General features: G+C 52.0%; 1 protein-coding gene across 5 annotated transcripts in view; it reads left to right on the top strand.

The window, feature by feature from the left end:
* Positions 1 to 27,134, top strand: part of KIFC3 (kinesin family member C3) — a 43,018-nt gene extending 15,884 nt beyond the window's left edge. For 3 of the 5 annotated variants that reach the window (XM_023245840.2, XM_023245838.2, XM_019819801.3), the window contains 16 exons: positions 15,313 to 15,378; positions 15,906 to 16,049; positions 16,187 to 16,426; positions 16,951 to 17,124; positions 17,795 to 17,942; positions 18,024 to 18,154; positions 19,312 to 19,423; positions 20,661 to 20,842; positions 21,656 to 21,760; positions 23,457 to 23,587; positions 24,116 to 24,239; positions 24,443 to 24,572; positions 24,663 to 24,892; positions 25,114 to 25,248; positions 25,520 to 25,628; positions 26,429 to 27,134. In XM_023245840.2, the coding sequence (XP_023101608.1) occupies positions 15,313 to 15,378; positions 15,906 to 16,049; positions 16,187 to 16,426; positions 16,951 to 17,124; positions 17,795 to 17,942; positions 18,024 to 18,154; positions 19,312 to 19,423; positions 20,661 to 20,842; positions 21,656 to 21,760; positions 23,457 to 23,587; positions 24,116 to 24,239; positions 24,443 to 24,572; positions 24,663 to 24,892; positions 25,114 to 25,248; positions 25,520 to 25,628; positions 26,429 to 26,454 (2,187 nt within the window). In that variant the 3' untranslated portion in view covers positions 26,455 to 27,134. Of the gene's footprint in view, positions 1 to 15,054; positions 15,175 to 15,312; positions 15,379 to 15,905; positions 16,050 to 16,186; positions 16,427 to 16,950; positions 17,125 to 17,794; positions 17,943 to 18,023; positions 18,155 to 19,311; positions 19,424 to 20,660; positions 20,843 to 21,655; positions 21,761 to 23,456; positions 23,588 to 24,115; positions 24,240 to 24,442; positions 24,573 to 24,662; positions 24,893 to 25,113; positions 25,249 to 25,519; positions 25,629 to 26,210; positions 26,240 to 26,428 lie in introns of those variants that run through there. The other 2 variants (XM_011290143.4, XM_006941550.5) reach the window with 2 other exon arrangements.
* Positions 27,135 to 27,773: the final 639 nt, after the last annotated feature.

Raw genomic sequence — 27,773 nt, 5'->3', positions numbered from 1 at the left:
GCTCGTCCAGGGCCCACCCCACAGGGCACGCCTGGCCCGTGGCAAGAGCTTATCCGCAGCTCTTCCTTCCTTGACCTTCTCCAAGATAGACTGTCCAGGCAGTTAATTTTTGAAATAAGTTTTTTTTTTTTAAAAGAGGTTTACTGAAATATAACTCACATACCATACAATTCACCCCTTTAAGGTGCACAACTTAAATATATTAAGTATATTGAGATGGTGATACCACCATCACCATCATCCAATGTCAGAACATTTTCATCACCCTAAAAAAGCCTAGTCACCCTCCTTTCCCCCTCCCCCCCAAACCCCTGGCAACCGCAGATCTGCTTTCTGTTTGTGTGGACTTGCCTTTCCTGAACATTTCATGTAAATGAAATCATAACCATGTGTGGCCTTTTGTGACTTTAAATGAATTAAAAAAAAACATTTTTTCCCTTTCATTAGCAAAGTTGGCTTACTTTTTAGAGGGGAAGTTGAAGGTGAAGGATCTTGGCCTTTTTGTGGTCTTTGTGCCCCCAGGTCTGCAGATATCCCCAGCCCCTGTCCTCTCCCATCCCCGGCCCCTCTGGATGATTGAGAGAATTCAGAATGGTTCTCCGTCTTTGCTCAGGCTTTATCCTTGAACTTCTGACTGCCAGCTCTTTTCTGAAAACTTCAGGGGGTGCACCTGAAATTCCAGGTCCCTGGGCTACTCTTCGGAGTGTCCGAATCTGTGGAGCTACGTTCAACCACATGGGCCGGGAGCCGGGTTCAAATACTGACTTTGGACACTACTCAGTTTCAGCTGTGGGACCTTGGGCTGGTTAATTACCACTCTGCACCTCAGTTTCCTCATCTGTCAAGTGGACATAAAAGCACCTGATGAGATGATCCAGTATTGTGGTTGTTGCTGCCAGCACCGCCATCTTTACTGGGAAGAGTTTTGGATTTGGAACCACACAAACAGGGTTCTAGTCCTGGCTGTGCCACTCGCTGGCTGTGCGGCGGTAGGAAGTGACTTCCTCTCCGAGCCTTCGTTTACCATTCTCTAAACTGGGACTAATCAATGTTGCTTCATGGTTATTGGACAGATCAGTTGTGAGACTGGACAGAAAAATGGGTGATAAACTGTAAAGTGCTAATGCCTCGTGAGGTGTCACTTCTGTGTGCTCTGGTCTTCTGTCTGCCTCACTGTGGTTTGACACAGATTGACCTTCCTCCTCCTCTAAGAAGAAAAGCCCATCAGTGGGGGACACTCTGCCTCACTGCCGTGGTGCCTTATTCCCAACCTTTTCCAGACTTGCCTTCTGGGTGTGGCTGTTCCTGAAAGGCAGGGTAGCCTAGTAGTTGAGTTTGAGGGCCCTGTAGTGGGGGTGGTCACTCAGACCCAAGTTTAATCCTAGGTCCACCACTTAGTGGTCAGATGACCTTGAGCAAGCTACTTAACTAAGGCTTTCACCTCACCCCACCCCACTCTGAACCATGTCAGAGTTCTCGGTCAGACTTGAAAACACTTTAAACCAAGTCCTTGGCAACCTCCAAATTATCCTTGGTGACCCTGATATCCCTGTGGCCATAATCTTCGGACCAAAAGGGCATATAAAAAGCCACCTTAACTAAGGCTTAATCTCTTGGAATCTCAATTTCTCTTCCTGTAAAGTGGGGATGATAATAGTGTCTACCTCACAGAATTGGGGATTCGAAGTGATGATCTCAGGAAGTCCTGTACCATGCTGGCAAAGCTGACTCAGGAAATGGGGCTGCCATTATCACTGTTGGACCTGGGCTTGTGGGGGCGGCGGGAGTCTTTTGAGGCTTATGCACTGATAAGTGTCAGATGGCGATAGCTGTATTTACCAGGAGCCCACCGTGCTCCTTGTGGGGAGCACGCGGGCCCAGGTCCTCGGTGCTCAGGAGGACCTAAGCCACAGAGGCCACTGGTCTTGGTCTGGCAACAGGAGAGAGACCACAGCTGGTCTGGATGACCCTCCCTGATGTTGGCAACTATAGCCCCGGGCCACATGCTATAGCTCCCCTCCCCTTTTGTGAAGTGCCTGGAGCAGTGGCCTCCACACTCCCAAGGCCCTGCCAGTGTTACACGTTACCAGACTGGCCACACACACCCCCCCCCCACCTTATTGCCCCTGAACCTCCAGATAGAAGCTTAAAAAACTGCTCAGAGACCACAGGCTGGTAGACTAGATCTAGCCTTCAAGTGTGTCTGATTTGTTTGCCTTTTTTTTCTTTTTAACCATTAAAAAATTGTGGTAGAATACGCACAACAGAAAATTTATCACTTTAACCATTTATTTATTTATTTATTTATTTTTATTTTTTAAATTTACGTCCAAATTAGTTAGCATATAGTTTAACAATGACTTTAGGAGCAGATTCCTTAATGCTCCTTACCCATTTAGCCCATCCCCCATCCCACATCCCCTCCAGTAACCCTCTGTTTGTTCTCCACATTTAAGAGTCTCTTATGTTTTGTCCCCCTCCCTGTTTTTATATTATATTTGCTTCCCTTCACTTGTGTTCATCTGTTCTGTGTATTAAAGTCCTCATGAGTGAAGTCATATGATATTTGTCTTTCTCTGACTAATTTCAATTAACATAATACCTTTTAGTTCCATCCATGTAGTTGCAAATGGCAAGATTTCATTCTTTTTGATTGCCTATGGACATTTGGGCTCTTTACATATTTTGGCTATTGTTGACAGTGCTGATATAAACATTGGGGTGCATGTGTCCCTTTGGAAAAGCATACCTGTATCCCTTGGATAAATATCTAGTAGTGCAATTGCTGGGTCATAGGGTAGTTCTATTTTTAATTTTTTGAGGAACCTCTATACTGTTTTCCAGAGTGGCTGCACCAAGTTGCCTTCCCACCAACAATGCAAAAGACATCCTCTTTCTCTGCATCCTTGCCAACATCTGTTGTTGCCTGAGTTGTTAATGTTAGCCATTCTGACATACGTGAGGTGGTATCTCATTGTGGTTTTCATTTGTATTTCCCTGATGATGAGTGATGTTGAGCATTTTTTCATATGTCAGTTGGCCATCTGGATGTCTGCTTTGGAGAAGTGTCTATTCATGTCTTTTGCCCATTTCTTCACTGGATTATTTGTTTTTTGGGTGTTGAGTGTGATAAGTTATAGATTTTGGATACTAACCCTTTATCTGATATGTCGTTTGCAAATATCTTCTCCCATTCTGTCAGTTGCCTTTTAGTTTTGCTGATTGTTTCCTTCACTGTCCGGAAGCTTTTTATTTTGATGAGGTCCCAGTAGTTCATTTTTGCTTTTGTTTCTCTTGCCTCCGGAGACGTGTTGAGTAAGAAGTTGCTGCAGCCAAGATCAAAGAGGTTTTTGCCTGCTTTCCCCTCGAAGATTTTGAAGGCTTCCTGTCTTACATTTAGGTCTCTCATCCATTTTGAGTTTATTTTTGTGTATGGTGTAAGAAAGTGGCCCAGGTTTATTTTTTTGCATGTCGTTGTCCCGTTTTCCCAGCACCACTTGCTGAAGAGACTGTCTTTATTGCATTGGATATTCTCTCCCGCTTTGTCAAAGATTAGTTGGCCATGCATTTCTGGGTCCATTTCTGGGTTCTCTATTCTGTTCCATTGATCTGAGTGTCTGTTTTTGTGCCAGTACCATACTGTCTTGATGATTACAGCTTTGTAGTATAGCTTGAAGTCCGGGATGGTGATGCCTCCTGTTTTGGTTTTCTTTTTCAAGATTGCTTTGGCTATTCGGGGTCTTTTCTGGTTCCATACAAATTTTAGGATTGTTTGTTCTAGCTCTGTGGAGAATGCTGGTGTCATTTTGATAGGGATTGCATTGAATATGTAGATTGCTTTGGGTAGTATCGACATTTAACAATATTTGTTCTTCCTATCCAGAAGCAGGGAATCTTTTTCCATTTTTTTGTGTCTTCTTCAGTTTCTTTCATAAGCTTCCTATAGTTTTCAGTGTGTAGATTTTTCACCTCTTTGGTTAGATTTATTCCTAGGTATTTTATGGGTTTTGGTTCAATTGTAAATGGGATTGATTTCTTGATTACTCTTTCTGTTGCTTCATTATTGGTGTGTAGGAATGCAACCGATTTCTGTGCATTGATTTTATATCCTGCAACTTTGCTGAATTCATGAATCAATTCTAGAAGTTTTTTGGTGGAATCTTTTGGGTTTTCCACGTAGAGTATCATGTCATCTGTGAAGAGTGAAAGTTTGACTTCCTCCTGGTCGATTTGGATGCCTTTTATTTCTTTGTGTTGTTTGATTGCAGAGGCTAAGACTTCCAGTACTATGTTGAATAACAGTGGCGAGAGTGGACATCCCTGTCTTCTTCCTGACCTTAGGGGGAAAGCTCTCAGTTTTTCCCCATTGAGGAGGATATTAGCATTGGGTTTTTCATATATGGCTTTTACTATCTCGAAGTATCATCCTTCTTTCGCTACTTTCTTGAGGGTTTATATCAAGAAAGGATGCTGTATTTTGTCAAATGCTTTCTCTGCATCAGTTGAGAGGATCATGTGGTTCTTGTCCTTTCTTTTATTGATGTGATGAATCATGTTGATTGTTTTGCAGATAGTGAACCAGCCCTGCATCCCAGGTATAAATCCCACTTGGTCGGTCATTGTGAATAATTTTTTTAATGTATTGTTGGATCCGGTTGGCTAATATCTTCTTGAGGATTTTTGTATCCATGTTCATCAGGGAAATTGGTCTGTAGTTCTCCTTTTTAGTGGGGTCTCTGTCTGGTTTTAGAATCAAAGTAATGCTGGCTTCATAGAAAGATTTGGAAGTTTTCCTTCCATTTCTATTTCTTGGAACAGTTTCAAGAGAATAGGTGTTAACTCTTCCTTAAATGGTAGAATTCCTCTGGAAAGCCATCTGACGCTGAACTCTTGCTTTTTGGGAGATTGTTGATTACTAATTCGATTTCTTTACTGGTTATGGGTCTGTTCAAATTTTCTATTTCTTTCTGTTTCAGTTTTGGTAGTGTATATGTTTCTAGGAATTTGTCCATTTCTTCCAGATTGCCCATTTTATTGGCGTATAATTGTTCATAATATTCTCTTATTATTGTTTTTATTTCTGCTGTGTTGGTTGTGATCTCTCTTCTTTCATTCTTGATTTTATTTATTTGGGTCCTTTCCTTTTTCTTTTTGATCAAACTGGCTAGTGGTTTATCAATTTTGTTAATTCTTTCAAAGACCCAGTTTCTGGTTTCATTGATTTGTTCTATTTGTTTGTTTTTTGGTTTTGATAGTATTAATTTCTGCTCTAATCTTTATTATTTCCTGTCTTCTGCTGGTTTAGGGTTTTATTTGCTGTTCTTTTTCCACTTCTTTAAGGCGTAAGGTTAGGTTGTGTACCTGAGATCTTTCTTCCTTCTTTAGGAATGCCTGGATTGCTATATACTTTCCTCTTATGACTGCCTTTCCTGCGTCCCAGAGGTTTTGGGTTGTGGTATAATCATTTTCATTGGCTTCCATGAACTTGTTAATTTCCTCTTTAACTTCTTGGTTAGCCCATTCATTCTTTAATAGGATGTTCTTTAGTCTCCAAGTATTTGTTACCTTTCCAAATTTTTTCTTATGGTTGATTTCGAGTTTCATAGCGCTGTGGTCTGAAAATATCTTGATCTTTTTGTACTTGTTGAGGGCTGTTTTGTTTCCTAGTATGTGGTCTATTCTGGAGAATGTTCCATGGGCACTGGAGAAGAATGTATATTCTGCTGCTTTAGGATGAAATGTTCTGAATATATCTGTTAAGTCCATCTGGTCCAGTGTGTCATTCAAAGCCATTGTTTCCTTGTTGATTTTTTGATTAGATGATCTGTCCATTACTGTGAGTGGGGTGTTGAAGTCCCCTACTATTATGGTGTTACTATCAATGAGTTTCTTTATGTTTGTGATTAATTCATTTATATATTTAGGCTATCCTACATTTGGAACATAAATGTTTACAATTGTTAGGTCTTCTTGGTGGATAGACCCCTTGATTATGATATAATGCCCTTCTGCATCTCTTGGTACAGTCTTTATTTTAAAGTCTAGGTTGTCTGATATAAGTATGGCTACTCTGGCATTCTTTTGGTGACCATTAGCATGATAGATGGTTCTCCATCCCCTTACTTTCAAGCTGAAGGTGTCTTTAGGTCTAAAGTGGGTCTCTTGTAAACAGCATATAGATGGATCTTGTTTTTTTATCCATTCTGTTAGCCTATGTCTTTTGATTGGAGCATTTAGTCCATTGATGTTTAGAGTGAGTACTGGAAGATATGAATTTATTGTCATTATGTTGCTTGTCGAGTTGGAGTTTCTGGTGGTGTTCTCTGGTCCTTTCTAGTCTTTGTTGCTTTTGGTCTTTATTTATTTGTTGTTTTTTTTTTTTTTCATCTTTTCTTCCCTCAGAGAGTCCCCCTTAAAATTTCCTGCATGGCTGGTTTAGTGGTCACAAACTCCTTTAATTTTTGTTTGTCTGGGAAACTTTTTCACTCTCCTCTATTTTGATGACAGCCTTGCTGGGTAAATAATTCTTGGCTGCATATTTTTCTGATTCAGCACATTGAATATATCCTGCCACTCTTTTCTGGCCTGCCAAGTTTCTGTGGATAGGTCTGCTGCAAACCTGATCTGTCTTCCGTTGTAGGTTAAGGACTTTTTTCCCCTTGCTGCTTTCATGGTTCTTTCCTTGCTTGAGTATTTTGTGAATTTGACTATGATATGCCTTGTTGATTGATGGTCGGCTTTTGTTGAATCTAATGGGAGTCCTCTGTGCTTCCTGGATTTTGATGAGTGTGCCTTTCCCCGGGTTAGGAAAGTTTTCCACTATGATTTATCCACATAACCCTTCAACCCCTATTTCTCTCTCCTCCTCTTCTGGGATCCCTATGATTCTGATGTTGTTCCTTTTTAATGAGTCACTGATTTCTCTAATTCTTAAATCGTGCTTTAATCTCCCTCTTTTTTTCTGCTTCATTATTCTCTATAATTTTGTCCTCTGTATTGCTACTTCTCTGTTCTGTCTCATCCATCCTTGCCTCAGTGGCCTCCACTCAAGATTGCAGCTCAGTTATAGCATTTTTTATTTCATCCTGACTAGCTTTTACTTCTTTTCTCTCCGCAGAAAGGGATTCTAATCTATTTTCGACTCTAGCTAGTATTCTTATTATCGTGATTCTAAATTCTGGTTCAGACATTTGTTTGTATCTGTGTTGGTTAAGTCCTTGGCCGTCGTTTCTTCCTGCTCTTTCTTTTGGGGTGAATTCCTTCATTTTGTCACTTTGAAGGGAGAAAAGGAATTAATGAGTTAGAAAAAATTAAAAAATATTAAAATTAAAAAATTAAACACACACACACAAAATCAAATAAATGATGCTAGCTCCTAGGTGTGTTTTGGTCTGGGTGTTGAAAGTGGCTTGATAGGTTAGAGAAAAAAGGGGGGAAAAAGGAAATTGTTTGAAAATTTGAAAAAATGAATACACTGAAGTAGACTAAAATGAAATGATGGAAGTAAAATAGAATTTGAAAAAATTTACACAAAAGTAAAAAATATAGTAGAAAAATGAAAGAAAAATATTTTTAATAAAAATCGAAAATAAAAATGATTTTTTTCTCTTTCTGTATTCAAGAAAAAGAAAGGAAAAAGAGAAAAAAGAAAAAGAAAGAAAATTGAATAGATGGACTGGTAACAGACTGAAATGCCACTGCAATTCATTTTCATCTAGAAGTCAAACTATGAAGCACTTTATAGTTCGTAAACTAAGCAGGTGGAGAGACTTGTGTTCCTGAAGAGCGAGGTTGGCCCAGTTGGGCGGGGCTTAGTGTAATGGCTCTGTTCTTCACTAGATGGCGCTGCTTAGTTTATTGGGGTGGATTGTGGTGGCGCTTGTAGGTGCGTATGCTCATGCGCGGGAGCGGTGAAAATGGCCTCAGCCAGCTGCCCATTCTTTAGTATTGGAACTCTGTTCTCCCAGATCAGCAATCGTGCACCTGTACTTTGTCTTCAGCTTCCCTCCACGCTCCCCATCCCGCTTTTTCAGTCTGTGACCAAGCCCCAGGCAGCACCCCTCTCTTGAGTTTTGTCTCAGATATGGCTGTTTTTCTTGTCCTCTTTCTTCTGAGGGACTGCGGCTTTGACCTGCTTCTTCCCTCTGCAGAGGGTCTCACCGAGAAATGGCCAGGCGCCGGCCACACCCAGGAATGCTTGCGGGACCGTGCCTGCTGCTGGTGCCCAGACAGTGTGGCCAGGTGCCAGCCCTCCCTAGAAAAAGTTTGCGAGATAGTGTAGCAGCAGCGTTTCAGGGATTATGGAAAATCACAACACACATCTGGCACCAGGCTTCACCCATAACGACCTTGTTCCAGCACCAGCGATGTGGTTGTTCTCTGGGGTCTGCTGGGACCAGGTGGCCTCACAGTCTCTACCAGCAGTGGAACCACTTTTCCCTGTGTGGCCCGAGAACCTCCCGGACCCCACTCTGCTCCTGGGGACTCGCCCTTCCCACCAGAGCACCGCCAGGCATCCAGCTGCAGAGTTTCAGACTCCGCGCTCCCCCTGTTATAGTCTTAATGGAATTTAAACCCTCTTCTTTCTCCTTTCTCCCTTAGTTCAGTCCCTGTGGCTGTTTCCACTTTTCTACTTTCTCTTTAGCTGCTTTTGGAGGGTGCTTTTCCCATATTCTCCTCCCCCGCCTCCATCCTCTCTCCATGTGCAAAAGCGGCTCCCTGCCCTCCACGGCTTCTCTCTCCCCAAGTTCACCTCTCTGTGCCAGGTACCTGCTGAATTTTGTGGTTTAGGTTGTGCAGATTGTTGTGTTAATCCTCAGATCATTTTTCTAGGTGTGCAGGATGGTGTAGTGTTGGTCTGGCTGTATTTCATGGATGCAAGACACACAAAAAAACTTCCATGCTGTTCTGCCATCTTGGCTCCCCCTCCCATCTTAACCATTTTTAAGTGTATAGTTCACTGGTATTAAGTATATTCACATTGTTATTCATGTTGCAAACCTGAAACTGTTCCCATTAAATACTAACTTCCCCCTCCCCCCTCCTCCAGCCCCTGGCACCCACCATTCTACTTCCTGTCTCTATGAATGTAGCTCTTCCTGGTACTTAATATAAGCGGGATCACAGTATTTGTCTTTTGGTGACTGGCTCATTTCCCTTAGCATAATGCTTTCCAGGTTCATCCATGTTATTGCAAATGGCAGGATTTCCTGTTTTTAAGGCAGAATAATATTCCATCATATGGATATACCACACTTTGCTTATCCTGTCATTCATCAGTGGACACTTGGTCTGCTACCACATTGTACCTATTGTGAATAATGCTGCTATGAACATGGGTGTGCAAATATCAATTTGGAGACCCTGCTTTGAATTCCTTTTGGGCAAATACCCATAAGTGGAATGGCTAGATCATATGGTAGTTCCAGTTAAAATTTTTTGAGGAATCCACCATACTGTTTTCCACAGCAGGTACACTGTTTGACATTCCCACCAGCAGTGGGAAAAAGGTTCTAATTTCTCCAGATTCTCATCAGTATTTGTTATTTTCTGAGGGTTTTTTTTTTTTTTTAACTAATAGCCATCATAATGGGTTGAAGTGGTATCTTATTGTGGCTTTGATTTGCATTTCCCTAATGATTAGTGATATTGAGCATCTTTTCATGTGCTTATTGGCCACGTGTATATCTTCCTTGGAGAAATGTCCATTCAAGTCCTTTGCCTGTCTTGAATTGGGGTTTTTGGGGTGGAGTTGTAGGGGTTCTCTCTATATTCTGAATATTAACCCCTTATCAGTATACGATTCACAGATAGTTTTTTCCATTCCACAGAGCACCTTTCTACTCTGTGGATGGTATCTTTTGATACACAAAAGGTTTTATTTATTTTGATGAAGCTCAATTTATCTATCTTGTCTTTTGTTGCCTGTGCTGTTGGTGTCCGATCTCAGAAAGCACTGCCAAATCCAGTGCCATGAAGGTTTTCCCCTATGCTTATAGTTTTGGTTTTCACGTTTAGGTCTTTGATCTCTTCTGAGTTAATTTTGTCTGTGGTGTAAGGCAAGGGTCCAATCTCATTCTTTTGCATGTGGACGTCCAGCTTTCCTGGCACTATTTGTTGAAAAGACTGTCCTTTCCCCCTGGAACGGTCTCGGCACCCATGTCAAAAATCAATTGACCACACATGTGAGGGTTTTTTCTGGGTTCTCTATTCTAGTCCGTTGATCTGTATGTCAGTCTTTATGCCAGTACTTTATTGTTTTCATTGCTGTAGCTTTGTAGTAACTTTTGAAATCAGGAAGTGTGCGACCTCTCACTTTCTCTTCTTTTGCAGGTATGTTTTGGCTATTTGGGGTTCTTTGAGATTTCATATGAATTTTAGGGTGGATTTTTCTATTTCTGTAAAAAATGCCATTGGAATTTTGATGTGGATTGCATTAAATCTGAAGGACGCTTTGGGTAGTATTGATATCTTAGCAATATGTCAGTCCATAACCTGGGATGTCTTTTCATTTATCAGTGCCTTCTTTAATTTATTGAGCAATATTTTATAGTTTTCAATGTACAGATCTTTTGCCTTCTTGATTAAGTTTATTCCTAAGTATTTTATTCTTTCTGATGCAATTGTAAATGGAATTGTTTTCTAAATTTCCTTTTTTGGATTGTCCATTGATATTGTGTAGAAGCACAACAGATTTTTACGTAATGATTTTGTATCCTGTGACTTTGCTGAGTTTATTAGTTCTAATTGGCCTCCTTTTTTACTGATCAGATTCGTTGCCAATTTTTATTTTTATTATATTTATTTAATTTTTTAAAACATAATTTATTGTCAAGTTAGCTAATGTGCAGTGTATACAGTATGCCCTTGGCTTTGGGAGTAGATTCCCATGATTCATCGCTTACATACAACACTCATTGCTCATCTCAACAAGTGTCCTCCTCAATGCCCATCACCCATTACCCCCCCCCCCCACCCCTCTATCAACCCTCAGTTTGTTCTCTGTATTTAAGAGTCTCTTATGTTGCCTACCTCTCTGTTTGAAACTATTTTTTCCCCTTCCCTTCCCCCACGGTCTTCTGTTAAGTTTCTCAAATTACACATATGAGTGAAAACATATATCTTTCTCTGACTGGCTTATTTCACTCAGCATAGTACCCTCTAGTTCCATCCACATTGTTGCAAATGGCAGGATTTCATTCTTTCTTATTGCCAAGTAGTATTCCATTGTGTGTATACACACACACACACACACACACACACACACACACACACATCTTTTTTTATCCATTTATTGGTTGATGGACATTTGGGCTCTTCCCATACTTTGGCTATTGTTGATGGTGCTGCTGTAAACATTGGAGTACATGTGCCCCTAGGAATCAGCACTCCTGTATCCTTTGGATAAATTCCTAGTAGTGCTATTGCTGGGTCGTAGGGTAATTCTAGTTTTAATTTTTTGAGGAACCTCCACACTGTTTTCCAGAGCCAGTTGCCTATTTTTAAACCTTAGTTAAGTTCACATAAAGATCTGGAATTCCTATTTTGTCAGAATATGTTGGAAGACATGGCACCTCTGGCCCGACAGTCCCACGTGGCACCCACATGCCTGGAGCCTTGTAGCAGCTCCTTCCTTTGGCAGAAGTGAGTGTCCTCCTGCTGGTGCCCAGTGGTGCCCCAGCCTCTAGCACCCCTCCTGGCCCCACCCTGCCTGACAGCCTCACTCACAGACCCTGCTCAACTCAGCCCCTTGTGCACTCATTCTTCCTCCATGTGTTTACAGAGCACCTGCTGTGTGTCAGGCACTGTCCTAGGCACTGGGAATTCGTCACCCACACTACAGACAGAGATCTCTGCTCTCACGGGCCTTTATTCTAACAATAGAACTCGCTGTGTGCTGGGGTCTGTCCTAAGCGCTTTACTTACGTTATCTCATTAATCTCACTTAATGCCCTTGTAGGGGTAGCCTCACTGTCCTGATGAGGAAAGCAAGAGGCATGGTGAAGTTGAGACTTTTCCAGGGTTATCCAGTGAGTAGGGTGATGTCTGTATTAGAAAGCTGGGCAGTCAGGCCTGAGAACCCCTGTGCCCGACTGCCCCTCAGTGGCAGAAGGACCTGAATGTGAAAACTTGGCAGTGGGCAGGGCAGGGTGGATGGGGCCCGACGGGCACAGTCGGTCATGTAGCCATATGTCCTGAGAGGGGGAGTGTGTTGGTGACGGGATGGGGTGCTTCCGGGGGCCGCCCCTCTGGCCTCTGTTTCCTCAGGGTGCTCTGGGTCCCGGGACCTCTTGCCTTTTCAGCTCAGCAACGCCTTGGTCTCGCCACTGGGAGAGCCCTCTTTTCCTCAGAGGACAGACAGCTGGTGATCAAGAGCCAGGCTTGGTGGGAGGTGGGGAGGTAATCAGCAGGTTGTCTCCACTGATGGGAGCAGACAGCTGAGAACACAGACCTGCGCAGGGCAGCCCCACCCTCTACTGAACCCACTTCTGCTGAGAGATGGAAATGTGGGTTTGTGTCAGACGGGCCCCGGCTCCCCGCTCCCACCGAGGCCCTGTGCACCAGGCCCATGACCCAGTTTCTCCGGCTGACAAGGAGCCTGGGCCTGGGAAGGGACGTTGCACAAATCTAGCCTGGTCCCTTGGTCAGCCCTGGGGTTGACATCATACCCTCCTGGGCACCAGCACAGCAGCCTGCCGGGGACCTGCTTCCCCTTCGGCCTGGCTCTTTGCCCTCAGGAGTGTGCATGCCGCTTGTCTGCTGTCACTTCTAGTGTTCATTGGGTGTCTACTGCGTGCTGGTCACCTGCCGGGGTCGGGGCTTATGACGAGTAATAGAGAAGGTCCCTCCCCTCTTTGCGGATAGATGCCAGCACGATTGCTGACTCAGAGCCCCGGCGGGTGTGGACAGGATGGCTCTGGGGGCTCTCTCCTGTGGAAGGCCTTCCTCGCTGCTCTGGTTCACCCTCAGCACCCCGCTCTCTGCTCTCACCGCTCCTGAAATAGACCCCTCTGGGTAGAGGGCAATGGCCCCACTCCTGAGCGGCATACATCCTGACTTCTCAGCCCCAAATGCAGCTGGCCTGCCGGGGCACGGTCACCATGCGCCACAGCGGTGACTGGTGCCTGACAGGCCACACTGCTGTGTTGGTGGGTCATGTCCCCCGCTGTCTGAGACAAGCCAGGAGATGACTGTCTGACATCTCTGACAAAGGGAGTCTTTTATAGCCTCTTCCTCAACCCCTCACCCTCACCCCTAGCCTGCCCCATTGTGTAGCCACCTCCTTTTGGGGCACCCCTCAGAAATTCCAGGTAGAGCCTAGGAGTGCCCAGAGTTCTGATTGTGATGCAAGAAAGGAGCAGGAGCCTGGGCTACAGGCAGGTGGCAGGCAGGCGTCCTGACCCCGCAAGTAAGCACTTGGAAACCCCCATTCTCGCTGCATCTGGGGCTGAGTGCTGGTGGCGAGGTCCCAGCACACTCAGCCCGGTGCTGAGGAAGCAGCCTGTCTGAGGCACCTGTTCAGTGCAAGTGGATCTTCCTGGGGTGCTTTCTGAGGGAAGGAAGGGGGGTGGGGGGACTCAACCTTTCAAAAGGAGGTAGACCCACCTATATCAGGATGGGGGGAGTGTGTATGAGAGGAGTACGTATTCTTTGAGGCTTACAAGTTACCGAAAAGCATAAAGAATTTGGCAGAATTCTACAGTCCAGAGACTTCTGCTTCTTGGTGTTACATTCGCAATTTTGTTTTCAGACTTTTGACTTAACTACGTTCGGGAGCCTTTCTCCAAGTCACTTAAAACTTCTGCTAACCCTAACCGTGACGACTACGCACTAGTCTGCGTATACCTACGCCATAACTTGCGTAACCATTCCCTTAATGCTGGGGATTCACGCTAGTCCCGATTTCACCACCAAGGAATGAAAGGCTGCCTTCTGTGGGGTGTCCCTCACTCCCCTCTAAGGCCGGGGGATCTGAGTACTCCTCCCACCAGGGTCTCAGCGAAAGGGGGCATCGGAGGTGGCACAGGCCTGGTCTGCATGCTGCCCATGCTACTCACACACTGTTGATGACATCTCAGCCATGTAAAGTGGGGAGATTTGACATATCCCCAAATCCCAACATCTGGCCTGTCTTGAAAGGTCAGACGTTTGGAGACATGGGCCTGCATGTCTCTGGCCGCGGCCTGCAGGGAGTGCATTGTGGCTGCCTCCTAGGGGTGGATAGCAGGTGTCCAATCCTGCACTGCCCCTCACCTGCCTTACCTGGCCCTGGCTGGCCCCTGCAGGCAGAGGACTTTGTCACCTGTCGCTTAGTAATAAGAACCTAGCGCTTCGTGGTCCGCTTGTGTAAAACCCACCTCTCCTAAGCCCCCGCTGAGTGAGTCTGACTCTTACTGTGCCTTCTCAAGGTGAGGTATGGTAGGGTATGGTCCTCATAGAATGTTCTGCAAGAAAACCGCCAAACATGCTCTAATGAATGCTGGTGCCAAAGTCATTGGCTGCATTTGCAGTTATCTCCCGAGAGGTTCCTGCAGGTGGGCTGATAGAGAACCAGGGTTTGGGGCCTGCGAGGAGGATGGCCAGCGGGGGGACAGCTCTAGGGGAGGGTCGCCATCCTGGGATGTGCACTCTCGGAACTGGCATCGTGCTTGCCCCTGCCCTGGGCTCTGGCTGAGCCAGGCCACCCTTGCCTCCTCACAGAGCGTGCACCCCTCCTCTTTCTAATAGCCTCTGCTGGCCATGGCTCTCCAGCAAGACAGGCTGGGAGCTGGGGTGGACACAGGTCTGAGATGTGCCCTGGTCACTGACAGACCTGTCTCCACAGGCAGATTCACCAGGAACCACTTGAAGTGGAAAAATTTAGGACTTGGGCAAGGACTGATCCAGGTTTTGTAGTGCCTAGAGTTTATACAATTTGGAAGCCTTTTTAAGGAAAAAAGAAAAAAAAAAATATATATATATATATAATTACAAATACCTAAGTAGACGCAGGGGCCGATGCAAGGCAGGCGTCCTGAGGTCAGCCTTTTGAGTCTCCCAGGGAGCTGCCTCTGGCGTGGGCTTGGTGGTACACGGGTCACCTCTGCTTTGCTTGCTCCCCAGACTTTCCTGAGGGCCCAGGCTACCTGGGTCTTGAAGTGGGAGAGGTTGCTGAAGGCTATTGGGATGGGGCAGGTATGTGTCACCTGGAGTCCCAGGTGTGGCCTGATGCTTGAACACAGGGAGGGCTGGGTCTGAGAGACCAGGCTGGGTGTGGGCTGGAGGTGAGGAACAAGGCTCACCGTGACCGTGACTGTGGCTTTGTGCTGGCAGGTGGAAAACCTGAAGGAGAAGCTCATTAGCCAAGCCCAGGAAGTGAGCCGCCTTCGATCAGAGCTGGTGAGGCTCAACACTGCCATCCTAAGGTGGGCGGGGGAGGCGGGGGTTGGCGGGGTCTCATGCAGACTGACCCTTCCAGATGGGATGTGCGACCCCATCTCTCCAGGGCCCTCAGGTCCAGCCCAAGCCGGGGCTGCCCGTGTGCCCATCAGACTGCCATCCTGCCTGGGAGACGCTCCCTGAATACTTGTCTCCACTCACTAGGTCCTCAGAGGTCATGTGACCCCCAAAGGGAGGGAGGTTAATTCTCGTTTGCTGATGTAAAATAGGAGTGTGATCTCTGTGTATAAATACGACTTTCTTGTTACTTTCACACTCAGGAAAATAGAATGAACGGGGCGGGGTGAAGTCCGTCCCTCCAGCTCCCCTTTCCTCCTGTCTTCTCATTTCCCTCTGGAGCTCCTGCTCTCTTCCCTCCCTCTCCGCCTTTCTCTTTCCCTCTCCTTCTCCCCACCTGTCTCCTCTCTCCCCTGCCCTGGTAACCCTCTCCACCTCACATGCGTCCCCTGTGCTCCGGCCGTCTACAGGGAGGCACGGACTTGGAGAAGCACCGGGACCTGCTGATGGTGGAGAATGAACGGCTGAGGCAGGAGATGCGGCGCTTCGAGGCAGAGCTGCAGGAGCTGCGGGCCAAGCCGGTGGCCCCCTGCACGGGCTGCGAGCACAGCCAGGTGAGTGGGCTGGCCCCGGCCCCACCCGGTCCCAGAGGGCTCAGTCCCCAACGGTGACCCAGTTCCTCACAGTGACCCCTGCCCGCTTGTCTGTCCTTCCCTGGGTCCCGGCGTCGCTCGCCACCGCCTGCCTGCAGGAGAGCGCCCAGCTCCGGGACAAGCTGTCACAGCTGCAGCTGGAGGTGGTGGAGAACAAGGGCATGCTGTCGGAGCTGAATCTGGAGGTGCAGCAGAAGACCGACCGGCTGGCGGAGGTCGAGCTGCGGCTCAAGGACTGCCTGGCCGAGAAGGCGCAGGAGGAGGAGCGGCTGAGCCGGCGCCTCCGGGACAGCCACGAGACCATCGCCAGCCTGCGGGCCCAGTCGCCGCCAATCAAGGTGAGCCGTGGCCACGTGCAGGGCCTTGGGAGCGCCCTCTCCATCCCGCGCCCAGGGCGGGGCCTCCCGGAGGAGGGGCTTAAGCGTCTTGGTGAATGAGGAGGGGCAAGTGGTTGAAGGAATCATTGCAGGTCTGCCCTTAGTCTTGCCCCTTCCTCTCCTTGCTGTCCAGGGCCAGGCGCGTAGCGGGCATCTGGCAACTGAGGCTTGAGGTGCCCGTGCGTGCCAGGCATGGATGTGACGCACCGCGAGGTTCTACCTTCATCTTTGCCCTCCTTGTCTGTCCTGTGCCCAGGCTGGGGCCACAGCCAGGCTCTTGGTGGGCTAATTAGATGAGAGCATTCCAGGAGGCCCTTGCAGCATCCTGGAAAGCCAGTACCTCGAGGCCTCTCTAGTTTTTTCTGGGGGCTCTTGGCGGGATGTCCCTGAACGTCCCTTCCCAAGGCCAGTGGCGTCTCAGGACCCCCGGGTGAGGTCGAGGCACCAACGCGCCGCCACGCGCCCGTCCCTCCTTCCCCTCACAGTATGTCATCAAGACCGTGGAAGTGGAGTCGTCCAAAACCAAGCAGGCCCTCAGCGAGTCGCAGGCCCGGAACCAGCACCTGCAGGAGCAGGTGGCCATGCAGAGGCAGGTGCTGAAGGAGATGGAGCAGCAGCTGCAGAGCTCGCACCAGCTGACCGCGCAGCTCCGGGCGCAGGTGCGTGGGCTGCGGGGGCGCGCGTAGCTGTGGGAGAGCATGCGCACGCCCGGCTGGAGAGAGCATGCGCACGCCCGGCTGGAGAGAGCATGCGCACGCCCGGCTGGAAAGCCAGAGGCGGGCCTTCAACACAGAATGGTGGGTCAGCGCTCCGGGGTCCGACGCGCCTGGGTTCCGGTCCCTTCTCTCCCTGCTGGCTGTATGACCAAGGCCAAGTTTTGTTAGTGTCTGTTTCCTCATCTGTAAAATGATGTGATCGCAGAACTCCCCTCCCAGTGGGGCTCAGGGACATAATCATTAAAGGTTCCTCACACAGGGTCTAGTGCACACGTTCTTAGAAAAGAACCCTGGTCACTTCTGTATAACAAGTGCTCTCCCCTGCCCTCCTGGGGCCTGTAGCTTGTGCACCTGTTACGTGCCAGGACCCAGGCTGGTGCCGGGGGTAATGCAAGGAAGTAGCTGCACGGAGCTCCCAGACCTTTCGAGGAGCGAGATGGCCATCTACCCTTCTCCTGTGTGTGTGTGTGTGTCTATGTGTACATGTAGGGGTCAGTGTTTGCTCACGTGGGCTGTGGGGTAGGTGAGGGGCTTCTTTCTGGCTCTCTTCCCCCCCCCCTTCTGAGCTTCTCTCCCCCCCCCCACACATTGAGCTTCTGGTCTTGGCCATCAGATCGCCATGTACGAGTCAGAGCTGGAGCGGGCACACGGGCAGATGCTGGAGGAGATGCAGTCCCTGGAGGAGGACAAGAACCGGGCCATCGAGGAGGCCTTTGCCAGAGCCCAGGTGGAGATGAAGGCTGTGCATGAGAACCTGGCAGGTGAGCCGACTGGCCGGGCCCTGGCCTGCCCCGTGCCGTAGCCCCTCCCCCTGTCCACTTTATACCTCTGTGTCCCCATAGGTGTCCGGACCAACCTGCTGACGCTGCAGCCAGCGCTGCGGACCCTCACCAACGACTACAATGGGCTCAAGCGGCAGGTGCGTGGCTTCCCCCTGCTCCTGCAGGAGGCTCTCAAGAGCGTCAAGGCTGAGGTGAGTGCCGCTCATGGCTGAGGGGACGGGGGAGGCTGGGAGAGGCCCTGGAGCCCAGGGCTCCATTCCAAAATGCGGTGAAGCCCCCCAGACAGTAGCCCCCCCTGCCTCACCCACCCACTGCCACCCCCAGACCCTGTTTGAAAAACACACTGGTCAGGGGCAGGTATTTGGGTATTTGACTTATTGTGATGCTTTAAACCAAACATATTACATATATTCTTATATCTCAAACATGCTGCGCATATTCTTACATCTGTTAGTTTTGATTTTTTTAAGCTATACTTGTACAGTATGAGAATAGCCAGCGTCTCTTAAGTGCCTCCTACGTGCTAAGCCTTTTATAGCTGTCAGCTCCTTGAATCTGTACAACAGTCCTGCAGGGTAGAGAGACTGATATATTTTGGGAATAGAAAATAGTTCTCTTTCTGTGAAAAAAATTATGTCAGTAATACATGGACGTGGTAGAAAGTTCAAACTATGCAGAAGAGCATCAGAAGAAAAGGAAGGGCCTCTCTCTGCCACCCTGGCCTGCTCCCCGAGGCAGATGTCTGTCAGAATTTACCCCCCGAGCGTTCTGAGCACGATGAAGCCTGTTGATGTATTTGCGTGCATGTGCACACTTCCCTTTTCACCCAGCGAAGGGCAACATATGCACGCGCGGTCTGCATTTTGTTCCTTTCCCTCATGAAGCGTAAGGCGGAGGTCCGTACCTACCAAGTCCTACAGATCCGCGAATTAGATGGTGTTCTCCCCAGTTTACAGAGGAGAAAAAAGAGGCTCGACGACTGAGATGGTTGCCTTAGGTCCCCCCAGCTACTTGAGATGAGGGTAGAGCTGGAGTATGGGTCCAGCTGAATCTTGTTGTAGTCAAGTGCTAGTGCTGTGAAGTGAGGGCTGAGTCCTGCCGTTTGCTCATCAGCAGAGCAATAAGCCCCGTTGAGACTCAGTTTATTCCTCTGTAAAATGGGCCTGGCAGCAGTACATGCCCACAGGGGCTATTGGATAGAGTTGGCCTGTGACAGCGGACCTCAAGTACTCAGCCCAGGGCGGGAGGCAGTGAGCAGCTGCTGGGGTGGGGGGGGGGAGGTGGCAGGCAGCGTGGTAAGCCAGGTCGGTGGAGCCAGCCCGTGACAGCGCTGCGCACCCCCCACCAGATCGGCCAAGCCATCGAGGAGGTCAACAGCAACAACCAGGAGCTCCTGCGCAAGTACCGCCGGGAGCTGCAGCTGCGCAAGAAGTGCCACAATGAGCTCGTGCGGCTGAAAGGTGACCGCCGGGGGTGCTGGGGGGCCCTGGCACAGGGGTCCCAAGCTGGCTCGGAGGGGATGCAGCCCTTCCCCCCAGCCCAGCACCGCTCCTTGGAGCTGTGCCCTGCCACCGAGGGGCTGCTGTAGCTCCGTCTTTGTAGATCCGGAAACCCAGAGAAGTCGGGGAGCTTGCTCAAACCCGCATGGCTAGTAAACGGTCTGCCCTGGATCTGGACTTGGATCCATCCAACTCTGAAGCCCTCACCCCAGTGCCCATGGCAGGTGACCCCTGGGCCCCGAGGGGGCCGGGTGGGCTATTGAGGCACTGGGTGGGGTGGCTGGTATGCTGCTTGTTCTGACCAACGGCCTGGCCAAGCTTGAGGGTACCTGTTTGCTACACAAAGGTCTAGGGAGTGCTTGCTGTGTGCCAGGTGCTGTTCCAGACACTGAGACATGGCCGTGAGCCCACATAGATGCTGTCGCTGGCCTCACGGTGCTCGCTTCAGCTGGGGCAGCAGTGATCGTTAATCACCCAGAGAACCTCAACACTGCCCCTGTTACCGGGACTGGGGAGGGGCTCTCAGAGCCCCTTAGTGTCTGACTGTCGAGCGTGTCAGGGGGCTTCCCGGAGGAGGTGCAGCCAGACCTTGGACCTGGATGGTGAGGTGGAGTGTACAGGTGAAGGTGAAGGTGAAGATTCTGGCTGTAGTGGGGAGTTTGTTCTTCATTCCACTGAGATCCCACTGAAGGGCTTGAAGCGATCAGATCTATGTGCCCACACACCCCAGGGCTGCCTCGTTGCCTGGTTCTATCTGCCTATCTGATTCCCAAGCCCTGTCCTGGCATCCATGGTGTCCTTTTAGAATGACAGAATAAGTCTCTTGGCTTACTGGGACCCAAGCCCTATCGTATAGAGAAAACTGAAGTCCAGACACATAGAGAGAGCGTCCATTTGGTATCCCACCCAGACTGGGCGCAGGGCCTGAGCCCCACAACTCACCTTTCCTCCCTGTCCCCAGTGTGAAGCTCCCACTCTCAGCTGGCTTGCCCAGGAAGAAAGGGTACTGATACTTGAATTCATGATAGTGTGAGTGACTGATCACAGCTTTGTGGGCTACCTTTCCTTGGGGGGCCTTGCTTAGAAGGCAGCAGGTTCCTGAGCTGCTGGGTTGGTCAGGACACCAGAGGATGCCAGTGTAGAGGCAGTCTGATCTTGACCCAGCCTGTACCCTTCTCTCCTCCCCCACACAATCCAGGGAATATCCGGGTGATTGCTCGTGTCAGGCCAGTCACCAAAGAGGACGGAGAAGGACCCGAAGCGACCAATGCTGTGACCTTCGATGCTGACGATGACTCCATCATCCACCTACTGCACAAAGGAAAGCCTGTGTCCTTTGAGCTGGACAAGGTCTTCTCCCCGCGGGCCTCACAGCAGGACGTGAGTGTGGCCCTGTGGGGAAAGGGACAGAGCAGTGGAGGGTGGGGGGACACACAGGGAGAGATGATGGGAGCATGGACCGAAAGAAGTATAAGAGTGGGGAAGACACGATGGGGAGGCGTGGGGCACTGGGATGCCTTGCTCCCTCCACTGGAGGAGAGAAGAGGGTGGGAAGCTAAGATTGAAGCCTCTGCAGGGAGGGAGAGATTCATGCACAGCCTGTGGCACCTACGTGGCCCCACCCAACCACAGGACCCTGGTGGGCGTTACTTCTCCAGCCAGGAGCACTTATGTAGGTCTGCCTAGGGACTCCCCCGCTGCTCCTTGGCCCCACTATGGAACCCTTGGCCTGTGAGAGCCATGTGGTCTCAGCATCCTTCTTTTCTCATCTCTGCCCTGGCTGACCGGCCAGGACTGTCTTGCCTGTGCCCTTCTGTCCCTGTGCTGAGCTTTACCTTTGCCCCACCCTCTCTGCTGGTGTACAGGCAGGCTCTGGGTGCCGGGCACACGCTGGCCTCTGCCTTCAACTCACTGAGCACTCCTTTGGTGCCGGAGAAGTAGAGGTGGGGGCCCCTGAGCTCCAGGGCTGGGCAGCAGGCACTGCCCTGTCTTCCCTTCAGTCTTGGCAGCTCGACTGATGCCTATTGTAAGTGACTTATTAGTCAGAAATTCTTCCACAGTGAGCCACTCACCAGTAACAATATGTGTTGTACTGTTACTGAAGGAGAGAGTGGTCAGGGGAGGTGGCTGGACTTGGAAATGGTGGGTGACCCGGGGGGGGCTTGCAATCTCCATCCCATGTCACCTCCCCAGGTGTTCCAGGAGGTACAAGCCCTGATCACCTCCTGTATTGACGGCTTCAACGTCTGCATCTTTGCCTATGGCCAGACGGGTGCCGGCAAGACCTACACGATGGAGGTGGGTACCCACTGTACGGGGCAGGGGCTCGGTGAGGACCCCACCCTGTCGCTGTCCTTGTGTCTGCGGGTTTTGTTTGGTACAGTAGCAGAGCTGGTGGTTATCTGTGTTAGCCTGGGGCACCAGGCCTGAAGAGAGGGGCACCTTGCTCAGGTGGACTTGGGATGGACCCCTGTGGTTCTGGAGGGGCAGGTGTAATGCCCACAAGCTCTGGCACCAGAGGGGTCTCTGCCTGAGGTTAGAGCCCAGGGCAGACCGCCTCTGCATCTCCCCGGATGGACCTGTTTCACCCATGTGCATTTATTGGGATCCTGCCATATGGCTGCCCTATGCTGGGCCCTGGGGTATGGGGATGGAGGAGGGCAGTCTCTGCTGCTGGGGCCAAGCCCCCTCTGGGAAGGGCAGCGGGAGATGGGAGCTTTGAGGGGAGGAAGAATCTCAACCAGAGGTAAAAATGGAAGGCCGCCCTTGGGGGTTTCTTTGGTTTGTTAGCATGTGCCTGGCTCTTGAGAGGGTGCTGTGTGGTTCTCTGGGAAGGGGTGAGGACAGGCGTCCCAGTGTCTGAGGAGGGGGGTGAGAAGGCTAGACAGGTGCCTTTAGGTGACAGGCTGTCATCATGGCTCCTTCCAGTCTGGGCCCCACTGTTGCCCTCGTTCTGGGATTCATGAAGACTGGTTAGTGGGGGCCAGGCCAAGCAAGGTGGGGGAGCGAGGGGGTTGGGGGGGCTCCTAACCCTATCTTGGGTGCTCAGAGTTGGGGTGACCCCCAGGAACATCTCTCCTCCAGCAGTGCCTGCCAAGGCCCATGTATATCAGGTGCCGTTCTGGGCGCTGGGCACAGTTTGGCCACAGAGTGTCTGCTCCCGGGAGCCAGCTCACCGGTGGGGAGGCTTCAGTGCTCACAGCACATCAAGCTGTGTGTCCTGGCAGGTGCCAGGGAGAAAACTTAAAGCTGACTATGAGGAATCAGCAGTGAGGGAGGATCAGGTCAGGTGTTAGTGGGGAAGACAAAGCCATCTCCCCAGGAGGCGGCATTGGAGCCAGCCATGGGGGTGTGTGGGGAAGAGCATTCAGGGACCAGGAACAGCAGGGCTGAGGCCGCGAGGCTGGAACATGCTAGGGGTACTGAGGCCTGGCAAGGAGGCCTGAGCAACAGATGGGAAGGGGCGTGGGTGGGCTACTTAAGGGGAGGTGACCGCTCAGGTGAAGACTCCAGATTTCTTTCTAGAAGGGCCGGCCAGCCCATCTGGCCTCAGGGCACACGTGTCTCTGCTTGTGCCCCCCTTCTGCCACCACAGAGCCCAGCTTGTGGCTTCCCTGATGTGAGCCACCCTCTAGGCGGTGGCACGGAGATCATAGGTTCCCAGTGCTCCCTCCCAGGTGGCCCCCCAGGACCAGGTGTGCACCTGGTGCTCAGTGGCCCCTTGTGCAGGGCCGCGTCGGGTGCTTCACCCAGTCCTCTGCTTTACGTCTCAGGCTGGTCCTGACAGGGCAGTGCCGTGGAAAGGTGGGGAAACTGAGGCCCAAGGCGATGAAGTTGCTTGCAGCTAGTGGAGGGCGTTTTGGGGCGGACCACTAGGCACGGACAGGGAGGCTGGCCTGTGAGGGGTCGCCATAGACACCACATGGGCATCTGCATGGCCCCCCCTTGTGGTGGGGAGAGGCCTGGCTCACTGGGGCCCTGCTTCTGCCCCCAGGGGACCCCCGAGAACCCAGGCATCAACCAGCGGGCCCTGCAGCTGCTCTTCTCCGAGGTGCAGGAGAAGGCGTCCGACTGGGACTACACCATCACCGTCAGCGCTGCCGAGATCTACAACGAGGTCCTCAGGTGGGCGGTTCTGGCGCGGGGCACGGCCCGCCCGGTGGCTTTGTGGTCCGCGGGGCCATGCAGAGCTGTGTGTGACGAATGTTGGAGTCGGGGCTACATGTCCGGATCAGCCCAGGGATCGGGTGGCCCCCGGCCCCCGCCCCACACCGGAGGCGGCAGGGAGAAGGCCTTGCTCTCAGTCCCCCCAGGACCCCTAGACCAGACCCAGGTGCTGCTTTTCCTGCCGAGTCTACCCAGTCTCCCTGCAGGCTGCACCAGGTGGTGATAAGTGAGAGTGAGGGACTTGGGGGTCCCTGCCCACAAGAGCTCTGTGCATCGTGGGGGCGGGAGTAGTGCTACTACAAGACTGGGGGGAACATTTGGCCTCTGCCCCTCAGCAGACTGAGTGCAGGGGAGGAGCTGGAGGAGAGAGGGGCTTAGCCCTATGGTTAAGGAAGGCTTCCTCAGGGTGTGATGGGGGAGCGGGGTACAGTGCAAGCAGAGGCACAAGTGGGAGAAGGGAGTGACCCGTGTCGTCTGTCCCCACAGGGACTTGCTGGGGCAGGAGCCCCAGGAGAAGCTGGAGATCCGGCTGTGCCCAGACGGCAGCGGGCAGCTGTACGTGCCGGGGCTGACAGAGTTCCGGGTGCAGAGTGTGGAGGACATCAACAAGGTGCAAGGCCGGGGCACCTAGAGGCAGGGAAGTGCCGGGGAGGCCCCCACATGCAAGTGGGGCCGGGCGGGAGCAGGACATAGGCAGCCTGTCCGCAGGTTTCCTCCTCTGTAAAGTGCGCAGGGTGAGCCTCCTCGGGGACAGGGTGATTGCGAAGACCTCACTCCAAACCCTGGGCCTCCGCCCTCCCTACTCCCTGCCAGGTGTTTGAGTTTGGCCACACCAACCGCACGACCGAGTTCACCAACCTGAACGAGCACAGCTCCCGCTCACACGCCCTGCTCATCGTGACGGTGCGCGGGGTGGACTGCAGCACGGGCCTCCGCACCACGGGTGAGTGAGGGCGCCGGGTGGCCTGGCCGAAGACCCCTGGCACCTGCCCCCACTGGGGCGGCCTCGACCTGCCCGGCACCCTCCCCACAGGGAAGCTGAACCTGGTGGACCTGGCCGGCTCGGAGCGTGTGGGCAAGTCAGGGGCTGAGGGCAGCCGCCTGCGGGAGGCGCAGCACATCAACAAGTCGCTGTCAGCCCTGGGGGACGTCATCGCCGCCCTGCGCTCTCGCCAGGGCCACGTGCCCTTCCGCAATTCCAAACTCACCTACCTGCTGCAGGACTCGCTCAGTGGAGACAGCAAGACCCTCATGGTGGTGCAGGTGAGGGCCTCGGCTGGCCAGGCAGGGTGGCCCTTCGTGTGTCAGGCTTGGCCAGCACCGTGACCAGGGACCCCCTCCCCCTGTGGCCCCCGTACATCCGGCTGTGCAGGGAAGGGACACCCTCGTCCTCTGCAGCTTCAGTCAGTGAGCATGCTGCCCCCTCCAGTTCTGTCAGGGAGGCCTGTTGGCCTGGGTGGAGAGTGAGCTCTCGTGTCCCCTAGGTGTCCCCCGTGGAGAAGAACACCAGCGAGACGCTGTATTCCCTGAAGTTTGCAGAGAGGGTACGCTCTGTGGAGCTGGGCCCTGGGTCCCGCAGGGCAGAGCTTGGGTCCTGGTCCAGCCAGGAGCACTTGGAGGTATGGTGACTGCCACGGGCCCATCTTGGGCAGGAAGGAGGATCTGGGATGGGAGACGGCCTAGAGCGGCAGGAGAGGGGAAGATGCCAGAAGGGGGTGGACCTAGAACTTGAACCTGGGAGCCTCGGTCTGAATATTTCGCCTTGACCTCAGAGATACTCATTTTCTTCTTTACATGTATTATCTCATGTAATTCTTGCACTAACTGAGCACGGTGGAGGCGGGGAGCCAGGACCACGGCCCCCACCCACCTGCTCACCCCTGCCCACAGTGGGAGCCGGCTTGCCAGACCCCACAGCCCTCGGCACGAGCACACTCAGCCCCCAGCTCCGGGACCACCAGCCGCCCAGGCTCCATCCGGAGGAAGCTGCAGCCCTTGGGTGAGCCTTTAGGGAGTGGGCCAGGGTGGGTGGGTGAGCCTCCCCTACGGGAGGATAGCCACGGGACTGCCCTTGCCTGAATGGACTTTTTGTTTTCCTTTTTGGTTAAGTTTATAAAAGCCATCCAGAACCTGTTTTACCACCTTTTCTAGCCCTGGGAAGTAGTCAGGGCAGACGGTGCTAGATCCATTTCACAGATGGGAAATCACAGGCTCCCTGGAGAGGGAATAGTGTAAGGAGGAAGCAGCCCTTCGGGCTCCTAGCGGGGCTACTGACTTGAGGCCCAGGACCCAGTTCTCCCAGGCAGGGCTCCAGCAATACACACCTTCCAAAGCAGGCCAGGAACCCCCTGTTCTGGGCCTTGGCTCCTAGGGAGGGTGGGGGGCAGGGCCCAGCCCGTGTCCCGGGTGAGGAGTGAGCCCGGCCGTAGGACTGGAATGCAGAGCTCCAGCCCCCTGCCTGGCCCCACTCACAGAAGGGCCTGGCAGGTGCTAGAGTGCAAAGAGGTAGGGGCAGCAGGATCCTGGGGAGTCCTGGCCCAAGGCAAGCCCACCAGTGAGACGCCTGTTGCTTTGATTTCAGCCTGACGGCTGGGGCTGCAGAGTCTCCAGGTGAGTGTGGGGCCAGTGGCCCGGGCCTACCTGCCCACTTGCCTGGCCATCTTGGGTTGCAGGGCTGTGCCGGGGAGATGGCTGCTCAGGGCTGGGTCCGTCCCGCTGCCTGCTGTTTGTGCGCTTCTGCCTGGCTCCCTCCTGCCCTTATGCACAGAGGCTGACGAACCCCTCCTCCCCCTCCTGCAGGGAAGTCAAGGCCGGTGCCTGTGTGATGGACGTGTCCACCCTACCAGACCGGGGACTGGGTCGTGAGGCCTTGCTGGCCCGCTCCTGCTGTAGCACTGGGAGCCTAGGAGGCAAAGGCCAGGGTGGAGGCACCTCTTCCACCCCGTCTCCACTCAGAGATGAGAAACATGCTCAGAAGGAAATGGTGTCTCTCGTCCGTGGCTGTGGGTTCAAGTGGCACAGGCCGGAAGGGTAGGGATGGCCCACTCTGCCTGACAGGCCCGGGCCATCAGGGGGCCCTCACGGGGAGGGCAGGAGTATGCGGGAAGGTGGTCCTCTCGCCCAGCCTGGTCCGACTCTCCCCTGCCTGCCGGGCCCCGTCTCTAGTGGGTGCGCTGAGGAGCCCCCGGGGGGCACAGGAACCATGACACCCGGGCAGTTTGGTGGGCACCCTGGGGCAGCCCTGGCCACACGCGGGCCCTGTGCTGGACATGTACATAGTGTTCTAGGTGTACATAGGGGCACGGCCCTCCCCGCCGAGGGCTGGCCTGTATTTATGGCTGGCAGGAGGCCAGTGGGTGGGGATTCTGCTGCTCCCCTCATCTGCCTGGTACCAGGCTCTCTCCTTGCTCACTGGCCTCTTGACATCTTCCCCCCTTTGAAATCCTATTTAAGAACTTTTGGAAGCTTAGCCATTTTTACTTAAAATAAAAACCTTTTTACACAAGTGTGGTCTCAGTTGGTCTCGTGAGGCCCTGGTCAGATTATGGGGATGAGCCTTTGGCTCCACACTGCTAGCTGGTCACCCACAGCCCTCCTGGCCTCTCCTGAAGGCCATGACCGAGTAGGTCCAGTGCCTCCTGGCCACCCTTGTCACAACTGGCCCACCCACAGTTATTGCCTCCATCCTAGAAGATGGGAAACAATGGCTCTTCAAAGGCTTGAGAGCCACAGCCGGTAGGGCTGGGCTAGCCTGGCTCCCCTCGGTCCTGGCCTTGCCCCTTAAGTGGACCAGCTGTAGGTGGGTGCCAGCCTTCTCCCAGGGCTACCGGACCCCAACCACAAGCTCAGTAACTCCCCACTCCCACCCCCCGCCGTGGGGGTTGTCAGCCTGTACCTGGTCTTGGCCTCGAGGGGGACTGCACAGGGGCTCAGTGGGGCCCCCTCTCCAACTGGGGCGAATCTACCAGCTGCTGCCAAGGAGCACAAGGGATCAGTGCTGGGGGATCCTGCAGGGAGTGAACACAGTTCAGAGCCCTCATTGGAGGACAGGGCAGCTGCCCTTCCAGTCCTGTCCCTGGAGGCCTCTCAGAGAAGGGGGAGTGGTTTGGGGAGGGAGGTGGGCTCTGTGGCGGCCAACCTGTGA

Source organism: Felis catus, chromosome E2, assembly GCF_018350175.1.
Source record: "Felis catus isolate Fca126 chromosome E2, F.catus_Fca126_mat1.0, whole genome shotgun sequence".
Taxonomy (NCBI): domain Eukaryota; kingdom Metazoa; phylum Chordata; class Mammalia; order Carnivora; family Felidae; genus Felis; species Felis catus.
The sequence above is the reverse complement of the archived record's forward strand: the minus strand, read 5'-3'. Positions and strand labels throughout refer to the sequence as shown.